Consider the following 14,631-nt stretch of genomic DNA (forward strand, 5'->3'; position numbering starts at 1 on the left):
GAAATTTGAAAAAGGCATCATTTATGAAAAGCAGCCCCTGAAATAAACTTGAATCCATTTGATATGTACTAATTTAAAGACAATGAAACTTTCAAAGTGTTACCAAAGCAGCAGCCCATCATCTTTAATATTACAGTAATGGATATTTTTACATCATGATACATAAGTTTGTTAGCACATTAATAATAATCTTTCATCAAGGATAAAATCAACAGTTAGGAAATACAGCTGCAATAGCACAGTTGTACTACCCTCAGCATATACCCTGAAGCAAAGAAAACAAATGGGCTGCCTTTCATTAATGGGAGTTTGGCAGTCATCTCTAAAGATAATGTTTTCTTTCCAGAAACAACCCAAGAGCCACTTAAGAGTCTCTTTCCTGAGGTAAATCTAGTACACTCATACTACAATATGCAAATAGTAGTTTTCCATTAAATGCATCTTAGAGTTTTTCAGTAAGACAATCTACATCTAAGTCAAATAGTAACACTGTTTCCTTAAATTCTTGTTTTAAAGCAAAACACTGACCCTACATACATGTATGCTCTGTTTAATTCAGAAGAGGTACTTCTGAATTAAGGATGAGTAACATTAAAGTGTTCCTATCAGAACTAGAATTATAAAAGTAAAAAATGATTTGCAAGCACCAATTTCAGTATTTTCCCTTACAAAATATCCCTTCTGAGATACAAGACAAGGAAAAAAAATTCTAAGAGACAACTCTCAATTAAACACGTAAAAATGGCCACGTTAAAATGCTTCATGTACATTTTAAACAATTATATATTCCAACTGTAAGTTTTTAATGCATAAAGTGAACAGCAGATACAACATTTTCATTGAATAAACTTCTACACTAGAAGATTACTCATTAGAAACTGCACTTATTCTTGATCACCTACAGTCACTAACTATACTTCACAAGAAAAAAATAATATCACCGTCTTGTTTATTGATGGAAAAGAGATCATGCAGGACACTGAACTTTGATATACAAAAGAAAATAATTCCACATTCTAGAGACCACAAGGAATAAAGAACTGATATTATAAGGCAGCAACATAGTCTTATCCCCAAGCAGCTGCTTTCTGCAAGAATAGACTTCCACAAAACTGCAATATAAAACTAACCTCTGATTACCATTACATTTCAGCTTATATGTAACTGCAAAAACAGGAAATCACATATTTTCAGAGCAGGAAGCCAGTAATAAAAATAGTTATGATTCTCATTAACAAACTTAGGGCTGCACCTCAAACATACTACAGTCACTTTTATAGTTATGTTCTGTTCCGCTGAGTGCTTGTTATAGGTGCACAGATAATACGGATTTTATTTCTCCATCATAGATTCCTAACTTAATTTCAAGTTTAGAGTATGTTGAAATCTTTCACAAGAGGTAGTTCAGAAGAAAACAAGCATTTAAAAGTATCTCACCCTTTACCGCATGAGTATTTCATGCTATATAGAATAGGTGCATTTTCTGTGCAGGATTATTTCCAAGATCACTACCTATTTTGAAACATCATATGTCTTGTTGAAATAATCATGTTTATAGGTATGAAAGGGAGTAAAGAATAAATACACAGCAAAAATACAGGCTAGCTGCACAAGACTGGAAAGGGCTTCTTTAAAAGCAAAGAAAAAAAAACCTTAAAAAAATTTTACACATGAGGAGATTATGAGCCAGAGCAGTTCCTCAGCATGCTACCCAGGTTCTGGTCATGTTAAGCTCAAGCTGTGAAGCAGTCATTGGTACAATGGGAGGTGACTGAGGAAACAAAGAGGTTTGGAGTTTAACTGCAGAGTCTGTAGGCAATGACTGGCAATGCCAAGATAACTAAGCCTGTCTTCTTTTGAAATTTGGAGGTACCTTGTGCCTAGAATTTGGAGTACGTAAGAAGGAAGAACGGAGTTAGGTAACTTCAGAGCAACTGTGGACTTATCCTACAAGAAAGGATCCTTTAGAGACTGTCTAAGATGAAAAGCTTATGAATTTTTAAAACTGTCCAGTACAGCCTCCTTTTATTTTTGTCTTCTGGTCAGGAGAGACTGAAGTTTGAAATGTGTTTGGTTGGTTGGTTTGTTTTGATGTTTCAAGGCGGAATGGCTTTAAACCAAAATAAGGGAGATTAAAATTGGATGTTACGAAGAATTTATTTATTTATTTATTTATTTTTTTAAAACTCAGAGAGTGGTGAGGCAGCATAACAGGTTGCTCAAAGAGGTTATGGATTCTCCATCTCTGGATGCATTCAAGGCCAGGTTGGATGGGATGCCAGCCTTATCTAGTGGCTGGCAACCCTGTCTATGGCAAGGGAGTTGGAACTAGATAATCTTTAAGGTTCCCTCCAACCTAATCATTCCATGATTCAACAAAACATGAATGTTTTCTATATCACTGTATGGTCTCTTATTTGTTATGGGAAGACAAATGTACCTATATATTCCTTACCTTTAGCATAGTGAATTCATATGGCTGATAACCTTTGAAACTTTCATGGATAGCTGCCATTGTGTGCGAAGTTTTTTCCCAAAAATGAAGAAGTGTTGTCTGTAAGGCAGGGTAAAAATTCAGTGTACTGTTATCTTAAACATGAATCTGGTTTTTCACACAAAGTTTATATCTCCACTCCAGTATTAGTTACAGATTCTCGTATTTGAATATTGCCATGGAAACCTCTTAGAAAAACATATATTAACTGGAAATCTTTATTTGGGAGGTAATAGGTTTTGGTTTTTTTTGTACCTGATATGTTGTTAATACATGAGAAAGAAGGTTGCATCTACTTGCTCCCAAAAGGTCAACTTTTTGACAGACATCAGTCTTCAGTTTGTCAAAGTTGAGTTTTGCATGTCGCACTTGAGCTTGAACCTTCAAACAAAGGGAGAATTATTTATGTAGCGAGTTTTTTTCTTCATTTTTCTACCCCAACTTTATGAAAGAAGAAACGAACAGAACTTAGAAAATCAGAAATATAAGAAAATAGAAATGAGAAAACTGAACAGACTCAATTAAAATCTCAAATAGAATTATTAATATAATCTGTCCCACTGAAAATACATTATAGCAAGCTGACATGCCAAAATTAGGAGTTATACGTTTACTGCATAATACACAAGGACATCTCCATACACCTGATGTAGGAAAGCAATTATGCTGATGAACTTTAAAGTCGGTCAGAAATTTTGCTGATAATATAGCACTTCAGTAACTTCAAACTGCTACAAAAAGTTATCTTGTCACAGTTCTCCTTTTAATAGAAGTGCTTTTCTCATTTGTTGCTATAAGGAGAGTATCAAGACCTCCTTTCATAGGAACAATTTCTGTTTGAAAGAATTTTAGTTTTACAAATTCCTCTACCACCAGTTATGTATATACAAGATATTCTGTTATGCAAGCCATACACATTTAATGACAATACTAGTATTCTCATCAGGTATCAGAACAGAAACTTGATGTAGGCATTTTGAACACAGGATACCTCATTTTAATGACAATTTTGTGCAGAGAAATTTGTATACAACAAAATGTTTACATAATCTAGTTTTTGTCCAAGGAAATACAAAATTATCAAAAAACAGAACAATTTTCCTATCAATCTTTCACAGTTAAAACATTTACCCACAAAAATCTTCACAGTAAATGATAACCACACTGAACCCAATTTAAAGACAATTTCTTTTCTTTACAGAAAATCCTAATTCAGAGAGGAAGCCTAACAGACTTGGTTAAAACAAGATCTGACAAACTTGCGTGTTTCTGGTTTTCAGAAGTAAATCCATAATCCTGCAACAAGTATCTGTGGACCTTTTGTGATGGACACATCTCATGACACCATCTGAAATGTTAGGGTTACAATACCTATCATCCTATCTCACTTATAGTAATAGACTTCCAACCAGGCAGAAAAAACCAAAAGATCAGTGCCACAAATTCATCAGATGACCTACTCAGATGAATTGCGGCCATGTCTGTGATTGGACAACCCTTTTTCACTGATCTCATCTGATCAACTGTGCAAATGTTACAGGGTTGTACATATTGAAGGTCTGATATATCCATAACGAAGGAGCAATCATAACTGAAAACTGATGAAAAGTGAAGAATCTCACAGGTGAGATTTTAATTCTAGTTGATGGCAATGTGTCAAATATAAAGCTATACTTTCCAATGGTGCAGCTGAGATCAGAATCCTTTTGCTCTTCAGTGTATCACAGCACTAGTTTGTTTGTGAGAGTACAGCAAGGTCAACTGTGATTTTGTAGTCAAAATTGTAGTCAAAATGTAGTCAACAGTCCAAATGAGCGAAGAACGTTACTCCTGGGGAATATAAGTATCTCTGTGTCAGAAATTGTGGGCCACAAGAAAAAAATATATACTAATAAATGTGATTGTTAATTTCCACAGTTGGAAGTCTGGACAGGGACTTCATACAACAAATTGGGATTCAGGTCCATCTCATGCCTCCAATTCCTTAAGAAAAAAGCCTAGAAAAGGAAAAACTTGTAAAGTTTCCAGTTACAGTCTTCCTGCAAATAGCCCTCAGGACACTTAGCAAGAAACAACATCAGCATTTTATCTTAATACATTAATAGTGCCTCATTTAAAAGCTAGAACATTGACAAAAGGGCGATTCATAAGTGTGGAATATTAACCTGCATGTTCGAGATATCCATATAGAAGATTCAAAATATGTAGCACAGTGTTTTGATACCAAATGTCACAGATTTATTTCATCAATCAATTAAGATGTGAAAGTATGAGAATTATTCAATTAAGGATGTTTATGAGCTTTTTTAACATATTAAAAATTTAGCAGAAATACTCTCCGTCGTAGAACAGTTGTGCAGGACAGCCCAGAAAGAAACCCACCCCAGGGCATCATCACAACCTCTTGCCTTTTATTTGTGCCCATGAGCACATTTTCAATTCAAATTATTATTAGACACCTTTCAAGATGACTGGCTTCAGGAATTAGGAATAAAACCTCTATGCTGACAAAGCATAATCTACTTAAAACTGCACAAATTATTATAACAAAACTTTAGTTTTCTGCTCAAAGGGGAGTTTATGCAACATATACTGAAGTTCTCCGTCCTCTGCAATTACTTTCCAAGCCAGGAGAAATAGGATCACACTGTGGTTTCTGTTCCACGAATTTTATTTCATATATTTCATTTCATCCATGCACAGCATACAAAATTTATTCAAAATCCTGACCTGAGATGAGTTGGGATTTTACTGACTAAAGAGAACTGCGCTGTTTCAAAGGCAAGGTAGGCATTTTACAATGAAAGAGCTACTAGCATCTGAAGCAGTAGGTGCCAGTTAAGAGATTTATGCAATACATGAAAATCTCACCACGGTACAGCTGACATTAAAAAAAAACAAAAAAACAAAAAAAACCAACCTACTACTCTCCATCTTTTCCTTTTTCTAAGGAAAAGTAAACTGCTTTTAATTTTCCAGTGCAAATATCAAAGTATAATATTTAAAAGATCAAATTCTTCAAAGAAAACACATGAGAAAAATCTGAAAAAAGTGTTTTATTAATTGCTTGATAAACTAATAAGCCAGATAAAACTGAAATAATTAAAAATAAGTAAATAAATAAATAATCAGTACTAAGATCCTAAATGCCGTGTGTTTGAAATTCAGACTCTGGGATGCTTGACTGTAATACAAATACAGCTTCCTAAGCTGACAGTCAAACAGAAAAGTCCCAGTTTTCAAGACTGCCATCATCAAAAATAAATAAATAAATTTTTACACCCAATTAAAAAACTCTGTTCAGTATATTGCTATTGAAATTTGGATTTTTTTTTTAACATATTTTCAAGAAATTTTTGTGTCTTCTATGGTATTTTCATGTTACTACTTTTGGTCTAAAATAAAACACAACATTTATTTTCAGTAGTAGGCCAATTCAGGGACAGTTCAGCCAATAAAAAATTATCTCCAAACTAAATACAGTATATTTTTTGTTTCAGCACTTCCAGTATAGAAGCAGAAACAGATGCTTTCAGTCTCATTTGTCACCCAGCCTCTCACTTACTTGATCTGAAAAGCATGCACAGTGTGTGTACAGAGTGGAAAGCAGGGGGGGAAGTAAATCAAGAGGGAAAAATTCTTGGAATATAGCAAACCTTCCCATTGGGAGCTCTGGGTAAACTCCACCAGCAGATGGAATCAGCACAAATCTCTGCATGAAATAAGCATAACACCTTCTGGCATACCTGATTGTTATAAAGACTACATGAAACCTAAGCACAAAATAAAATAGGCTGTATTTTCAGGACAAAGTATTTAGAGCACAGAAGAGAAAGCAAAAGGAACCTGGCTACTAGTTACCACAGAACTGTAATAACATCACCTAAGGTATGAAATTATGAAAAGGAACACCTACTGTACTTTTAAACCAACATATGCAAGCACCTATTGTAGTTTGCTCTCAAAGTTGAGTTTAATGCCGCAAGTCTGGGAATAGAAAAGCTAATGTTTTGTACAACATAATGACTGTAGCTAAACTATTCCATGTGCAACACAAAGAATTCCAAAGTCTTGCACAGTGCTAACCCCAATTTCAGCATGCTTCAGTATGTTCAACATTTTGGAGGCTTTTCTTTGACTCAACTGTTCCCTTGGGTGGGAATAGTACTTACTGCATGTATTAATCTCTGTTCCATTAACATGTAAGGATAATATGTTAAAACAATATTTAAAGAAGAGGTTGTATACTTCTGTTTGTGTCCTTTAACCCTTCTTTTATGGTCTGATGAAGAACACTGATTAAAGTTACTTTTGGAAGATGACATTTATGAAGTTCAAAATGCCTAAGTAGAAAGTATCACTTGGGCAGAATAGCACATGCAAACAATATCTGTCACATTTTAAGCTAAGCAGATGAACATCAAACTTGTTCAAAAAATGAAGCTATTCTTGTAAAAGATGTAAAATATCATAGAAAAAAAGGTGCATAATTAGTTCCAATGATATACTAATTAAGTTTACCATTTTGGACTTAATTACGATTGCCCCTGCTTGTGTACATATGCACTTCACTCTATTAGGCTTGATTAAGTAAACCTAAGGTAACGTTGGCATTCCTATAAAGGACTAAATAATTACCACTGCATGTCTGTCTTACTCTTGAAAGCAACACAAGTATTGTCTGGCCCTTCTGCCTCAAAAAAGATGATAGCTTTGAAAGAATAGCCAGTTCTGTGGAATTGCTACCCATGATTCTGACTCTCTGTTGACACAGAATTACAAGCTGTAATACCTTGACACTGCTGTTGAAAACCTGTGTGTTCTGTGTCAGAGTTGTCTCTATCTATCAGGAATACCATGAGAAAAGAAAACAGAAGTAGCTGAAAGTTAAATTAAATATTATGTTAACTGCAAATGATTGCAACTGATTCTAGAAAGATTGAGAAAACTTTCTGGTATCCTAAAGTGATAAAAAAAAAAAAGTCTCTAACTATTATAGACCTATTTGAGTTGGAAGGGACCCTTAAATATCGTTTTAGTTCTCTTGCAATGAACAGGGACACCTACAGCTACATAGCTACATCAAGTTGCTCAGAGCCTGGTCCAGCCAGGCCTTAAATATCTTCAAGGATGGGGCATCCACCACCTCTCTGCGCAATCTGTTTCGGTACTTCACTATCCGTATTGCAAACAACATTTTTTTTTTTCTATTCAATCTAAATCCTCTCTGTTTTACTTTGAAACCATTTCCCCTTGTCCTATCACCCTGCTAAAGGGTGTGTTCCCTTCTTCCTTATAGCTCCTGTTTAGACACTGAAAGGGTGCAATGAGGTCTCCCTGGAGTCTTCAATTCTCCAGGCTGAACAGCTCCAGCTCTCTCTCTCTCCTGCATGGACTTGATCAAGAAAACAAGATAGCACAAAGACTTTTCAGCTGCCTACAACTATTCTTCTAGTATATTTTAGATTTAATTGGAACCTCTAATTCACTTCACTGCTCTCACTGCAGCACATTCAGTACAGTCCTGAAACTGAACATATGTAATAAGTCAAGTGATAAAACTAGAAATCAATAAAGAAAAATTAGTATAAGCAATACTATACCATTCTGACACAATATAGTGAAATGTAGCTTAATATGAATTAGTTTAAAGCTGCAGCATGTCATTTACTGCACTAGGAACAATCACATTGCTCTGTCAACTACAGCTGAATCATTGTATACAAATAAAATATCATAAAATCTTTATGCTAGTAGAAGTTATTTCCTTTTATTTCAATATTGTTTATTTCTACCAAAACAAATGAATTGCCATGATTTCAATGTAAGCTTTGCTCTGCTTATACTGTCTACAAAGCTGTCTACAGGAAAGAACTAGTAAAAAAAAAAAAAAAAAACAAAAAACAAAAAACAAAAAAAAAACAACACATAATTGTAATGTTATGTCCCCAAACCTGACAGCTTTCATGTAAACTTTGTCACAGAAACCAGCTTCATGCTAGCTATTTTCACCATCTTCTCTGAATTTGCAATAGTATTCTTCTTACACTCAGTTTTCCTTCTCACAAAGTGCTATCTAGTGAAATGTTATCATTCACTTCTGTAATCAAAATGTGAGACAAAAATAACAGTCGTAATAGCTTTAATTTTCACAGAAGAGCAATAGCCTTTGATGATAACTCACATTTTCATCTGAGTTACTGTGTTATTCCCCTTGATTTCAATAGTAACGCTCACTGTTGTTTAACCTTTGTATTGCAACAGTTACTGAAGGTTTCAATGAGACAGAGTTCCACAGCACCAGACACTAAAAATAAATAAAAAAATTCCAGGTCTTGTGCCAGTGTTACGCAGTCTTTAGGTAAAAGCCCCTGATAGTCAGGTGTCTAAATTGGGACTGTGCTGGGAAAAGAAGCCCTTCCTGGATACCCACAGGGTGATTTTCCTGCTCTGGGCATAGTGGAATTTGCCCCACTAGAATGTTACAGCCCTTCTTATACCTTCTCTTGATTTAAGAGCATGGTTCTCTTAAGCCTTCACTGCAACATACACATAAGCACCTGTGCAATGCACACACTCAGTTCTAACATCAACATCCATCAGCTAAAAAGCATTAGAGCTGCCAGGGGATGTCTGGAGTAACACATTTAAGCAAGCTTTAGCATTCAGCTATGCTTCTGATCTGAGAATCAGGAGCACTTGAAAGACTTGGGTTTTTTTTCTGCTTCTGCTGATTTGTAATAAAAATAAGCATATCCCATTTAGTATGAAGATAAAAATGAACTTAAATTACTACTTAACATTTCAGGCTTTTTTGCATGCTATGTATCATTTCTCATGGGTAAGGCCATAGTATTTTAAACTTCCTTTCCTATTCTCCTTCTGACTGCCTCTGAAAGAGACAATAAAGATGCTATAGAAAGGAGAATATTTGTGTAAGGAAGGCAAGGAATGTATCATATGAGAGAACTGCATTTCACACAGACACATGATAGCTTTGATACAGTATACAGGTCTAGATTCATGTATAGCATGCAATTGATAATACAGTATAGTTTCTCAGCCACATGAAACTAACACAAATAAACAAACACATTTTGTGTTGCACTCCAACCAGCCTCTCTGCTGCTACACTATTCTACAGAAGCAGGGTCTTGATTACTTTTTCATAAGGAAATTGATCATATTCTGACAGCTCTTCTGCCTCTAACATGCTGTCCTGAGGCACTGAATAGATTATAATTGAAAAGGAAAATTTTTGGAGCTTTTAGGAAGCTATATTTAAGAAATTTTTAAACTACATATACATACATATATATATTTATCATTAGAGATCCTTACAATCTCCCAGAATGGAACAGAACAACTTGATAATGTCTTAAGACTGGATGACAATGTTCTGTACTTTAAATCTATTTGCAATTACAACATTTGAAACCTTAGCTACCCAGAAAACAAAGTAATTGTGTGATAAGGGAAGCTTCAGATTAATCTTTAGTTTGAACTAATACCTTTCGATACTGCAATTATTTTGATACTATTTTAATTAAAATAAATTTGTACTAAATTTTTTTTTGGTATATTAAAACCACTTCATTAAAAGCATTCTTATATTTGTGGGTAATAACCCTTAACACTGCAGGAAGTACCAAAAGGGATCCATTATTTTCTGTGATTGTTGACACATGTCCTGACAGACATGGCTCATTTCAGCAATTCTTTGAGGACAGTTACTTTAGCTCCAGCAGTATCTTCAAAACTGCAGTCATTACTTTGGCTCAGTATTTGCCAGAGTTTTTCCTTGTGTATAGCAGCATTCCTTTGAGTCTCCCAGGTCACTCTCACCTGATCCAGCTTATGGAATCTCTGTGGGTTTTCTAGGAAAGCATTCATAGCTAGTTGCCATTCATTTGGCTAGAGATCAACAGATCAACTTTGCAAAATCTTACTGCTGCACTCACTCTAAGGCATACCTTCCAATAAGATATGCTAGATGCAACTAGTCAGATGTTGTTACTTGAGATCTTAGTGGATGAAGATCACACAAACAATTGACTCTAGAGTTTCATTCATGTTACCCTAAAAACTGCCCATTTCTCTCCACTGGAGCTTTAAAAGCCATGCAGAAGCTTTTGAAGATTTGTTTACATGCAGACACTACAGCAGACATCAGGAGGCAGATGCAAGAAGCCCTAAACAAAATGTTTGGGAAAAACCCAACTTCCTTTTTAGCTAATAACCGTAACTATTAAAATACATGCTTATTTGCTGTTTGAATTCATTCACACATAAGCTTTCAAGCACTGAATCTTGATAAATTCTCGAAGAATTTCAGTAACTTAAATACCATGGTCAAGCCAACTCTCCCTCTTGCCTTTGATACATGAGAATGATTGACCTAGAAACACCTTATCTAAGGTAATTTCCCCTAGTCCTCAAATTACCTCTAACACTTCTTAATTCTCCCTCTCCTTGCCTCCAGTTTTTCAAGCCAGAGGCATGGACTGCCCATGTATCAGTTTCCTAGAGAGTCCTGATGCTGGCTGACTAAGCTAATTCTTCCCAAAAGATCTTGTCAAGAACATTTGCAGCTATCTTGCAAACACAGTTGCAGAGCTGCAATTAGCAACTGGCTGCCTGAGAGCAGAAAATAATAATATCCAAAAGAGTTGAAATTATGATTAAACATACAAAAGAGCTCCTAAATCCAGGATTCCAAACAGATTCTATCATGTTGCTACTATCTGCAGTGAATGGAGATGAAACCATTGCACTCAAGATACAAACATATGCCAGACAAACCACTGCTTTGATTCTGATCTCTTTTTTAACTAAAGCAAAGTTGCCTATGCAACTTTGTCCTAGTTTCTAGGCTTTTTTTTTTTTTTTTTTTTTTTTTTTTTTAAATCCTGTCAGCATTTTGGGTCAAGTGCCTGCCTTTTCTTCCTGTTTTGAAATCCATGTCACCAGGTCAGCTTTGCCTGCAACACGTTCTTCTATGGTAGGCTACCTGGGTCAAGGACAACATCATGGCAAAAAGCAAAACACTTAAAGAACTTTCCTGTGTTGTTGTTTAGTTGTTTGGTTTTGTTTGTTTGTTCCTTTAGCAGTAACATTAAAAATATATATATATATATATATATATACACATATATATATATATATATATAAGATGTTGTTAGGAACATTGCCATTTTTAAATCCCAACAGGACTTTTTTTTTTTTTTTTTTTTTAAGACATTATACAAATATTATATTTACAAAGCAGCCTGACCGAGGACGAGCTTTCACTTTTGTGGATTTTATTCAGTGGAAATTGAAATTTGCTCTTTGCATCACATTTTTATCTCATTTCCCTCTAAAGTTTTTCAGTGCTCAGACTGTAAAACTTTTATGGCTTTGAATCTGTCAGCTCACATGCCGTGTAAGTGCAGCCTGGCAGTAATGACTAAGCCATAGTCAAAACTGCTTACTCCATAACCACTGACAGTCAGCAGATGTGAGCAACTCTCTGACCCCTGCGAGGATATAAAGTTATGGCTGAATATTCTTCCTTTTTCCCTGAAAAAACCCAAAGGCTGGTTGTACCATCTTCTGATATATTCCATGATGGCTATCGCAGACATTGAATACTGCTAATTAGCCTTCCTTCTCTGGTTTACACAAACAGTGACACAAAGAACTTATTTCTCTCGTGCTTTTTCTACCACCTCACTTCCTTACCAGCTCTGTAATTATCCCTGCTGTTGCACATTGTATTTTTTCCAACTCTCTTGTGTCTCTTCAGGTATGTGGAAAAACAAGAACCTCATCACACATTACGCATGTGGTTCTATGAATATTATCCAGTGGCATGAAGAATTGGTTTTCCCTATTCTATTTTTCTTACACCCAGACTCAAGTTGGATCTGCAAAATCATATCAGTTCAGCCACTGCACTGAGGAAAAAAGTTACGTTACTCTAAAAGAAAAAGTCAGAAGAGCACAAATATATGATCAAAGATGTAAATAAGCTACTGTAAAAGGAATGAAAGATTTTTCAGTCTGGAAAAAAGAGCTGAATAAGGGGGTGCATTAGGAGGCCATCAGACAACACACAGACACAGGAAAAAGCTGTGCTTTGGCCACAAGAACCAGAGAACATTATATTAAATCAGCATATTAAACTCAACACAAGAACAGCAGAGCTTTAAATAATATCTGTGTCAGTTGAGAAATCCGCTATGTTTTATGATGTCTCCACTGGTCAGATGGAAATCACAGAATCATAGAGTCACCTCCGAGGTTGGAAAAGATCACCAAGATCATCCAGTCCAACTGTCCGTCTCTCACCAATATTTCTCACTAAACCACATCCCTCAGTGCCACACCTACACATTTCTAGAACGCCTCCAGGGATGGCAACTCCACCACCTCCCTGGGTAGCCTGTGCCAGCACTTGACCAATCTTTTGGAGAACAATTTTCTCCTAACATTCAACCTGAATCTCCCCTTGTGCAACTTGAGGTCATTTCCTCTCATCCTATTTCTATTTACAGGGGAGAAGAGGACAACTCCCACCTCACCTCAGATAATTGTAAAGAGCAATAAGGTCACCCTATGCACCTTCTCCAGACTGAACAATCTCAGTCACTCCTCAATAAGACTTGTGCTCCACATCCTCACCAGCTTTGTTACTCTTCTCTGAACATTCCCCAGGGCCTCAGAGTCTTTCTAGTAGTGAGGGGCACCACGTACTTGCTCTATGCAAGGTCCTGGTTGCTACTGTTGGTTGCAGATGACGGACAGATGGTGGGACTTCTGCTTGAGCTAATATACCCATCCTGAAGAATCAGGTAATACTGAGGTGTGTGTGTAGGTCGGGGTGGGATTGTAAACAAGGTGCTGGACTGCGCCTGGATCAATGCCTTATCTGAAAGCTGGGCTGCAAAGGCAGTACAGATATTTTCCAAGCATTTTTCCTAAAAGACAGCAGTCTTTCTCATTTCACTGACACCTGTGTAACAGCAGGCTTTTCAGAATCAAAATTCAAAAGCATGTTGAATTTGCTAACTTAAAAAGTGTTCTCAATTGTGTTAAAAAGTGTTTTCAATTGCCAGGGTATATTGACACACTGCCCATGCCCAATCATGCCTAAGTAAGGGAAAGCATTTAGAAATACTCCCTAAATTTTAACTGTAGGACAAGAAGTAAGCTTTGAATTCACATAAATTCATTTGAGGAAGAGATGGGAGTAATTTTCAGACACTGATGATTTTTACAGTCATGGTTGCAGTACAGACAACAGCCCAGATCCCAGTGCCTTACTTTCACAAAATTTTGTACCTCCAAACACTGAAATCTACAGATATCTTAAGATCTGGGATTTCAACTTTGAAAGCAGCATGTCATAACATACAGGATCCACCTGGACAGATCTAGCTTAGCTTCCAGCATCCATTGCCCAAGCACGTAGACAACACTCTTCAAGTTCTAGAGGGTTGTCTGCCAAGTGAAACTTTAACTCATTATATTTAAGAGGGGAGTGGTGCACCAAGCAGTAATATTGTCTGTGTAAATCCTCAGGAAAAAGATATAAGCAGCAATTTTTATTTTGTGTTGAACTTTTACTTTGCATTTGTGAAAATTGGTAGAGCAGCCCTCCTACTAGGTTAGATATTCTGATCAGAACTAGCTAAACATAGCCTGAACTCATACACCAAAAATCTTCCATCAATTCAGTCAATGAGGTATTCTGTTTCAAGACATCTCAAGAGTGTAGACTTTTTCCCTCACCTGTTTAACTTTCTGAGTTCAACCTGAGGCTTCTTCCTCCCTACTATTAATAGTATGGTAGTACAAAAACCTAAATCCAAACGCATCTTTGCAGCAGCAGAATTTTATTATATCCAAGTATATATATATGTATATAGTATATAATATATATAATGTATATATAATATATATAATGTATATATATATAATATATATATATGTAATAAGTATATATATAAATATCTTCAAGACATGAAAACAATCTCTGGCAAGCAACATTGCTCTTTGTGTTAAATAACTTTATGAACAACTGCCCTGCAGCAATGAATACACTTTCCACTCTTAAAAAATATTTTAGTCCCTTCAGAGGGAAAAACAAACAA

The 14,631-nt window shown here is 35.7% G+C and overlaps 1 protein-coding gene across 4 annotated transcripts in view; it reads right to left on the reverse strand.

Moving 5' to 3' along the window:
* Positions 1-14,631, reverse strand: part of ICA1 (islet cell autoantigen 1) — a 66,472-nt gene that overhangs the window by 19,685 nt on the left and 32,156 nt on the right. For all 4 annotated transcript variants that reach the window (XM_052696443.1, XM_052696442.1, XM_052696441.1 and 1 more), the window contains exons 8-9: positions 2,750-2,875; positions 2,456-2,554 (exon numbers count right to left, since the gene is read on the reverse strand). In XM_052696443.1, coding sequence (XP_052552403.1) covers positions 2,456-2,554; positions 2,750-2,875 — 225 coding nt within the window. The remainder of the gene's footprint in view (positions 1-2,455; positions 2,555-2,749; positions 2,876-14,631) is intronic.

This window comes from Tympanuchus pallidicinctus, unplaced genomic scaffold (assembly GCF_026119805.1).
Source record: "Tympanuchus pallidicinctus isolate F22 unplaced genomic scaffold, pur_lepc_1.0 scaffold3, whole genome shotgun sequence".
Classification (NCBI taxonomy): domain Eukaryota; kingdom Metazoa; phylum Chordata; class Aves; order Galliformes; family Phasianidae; genus Tympanuchus; species Tympanuchus pallidicinctus.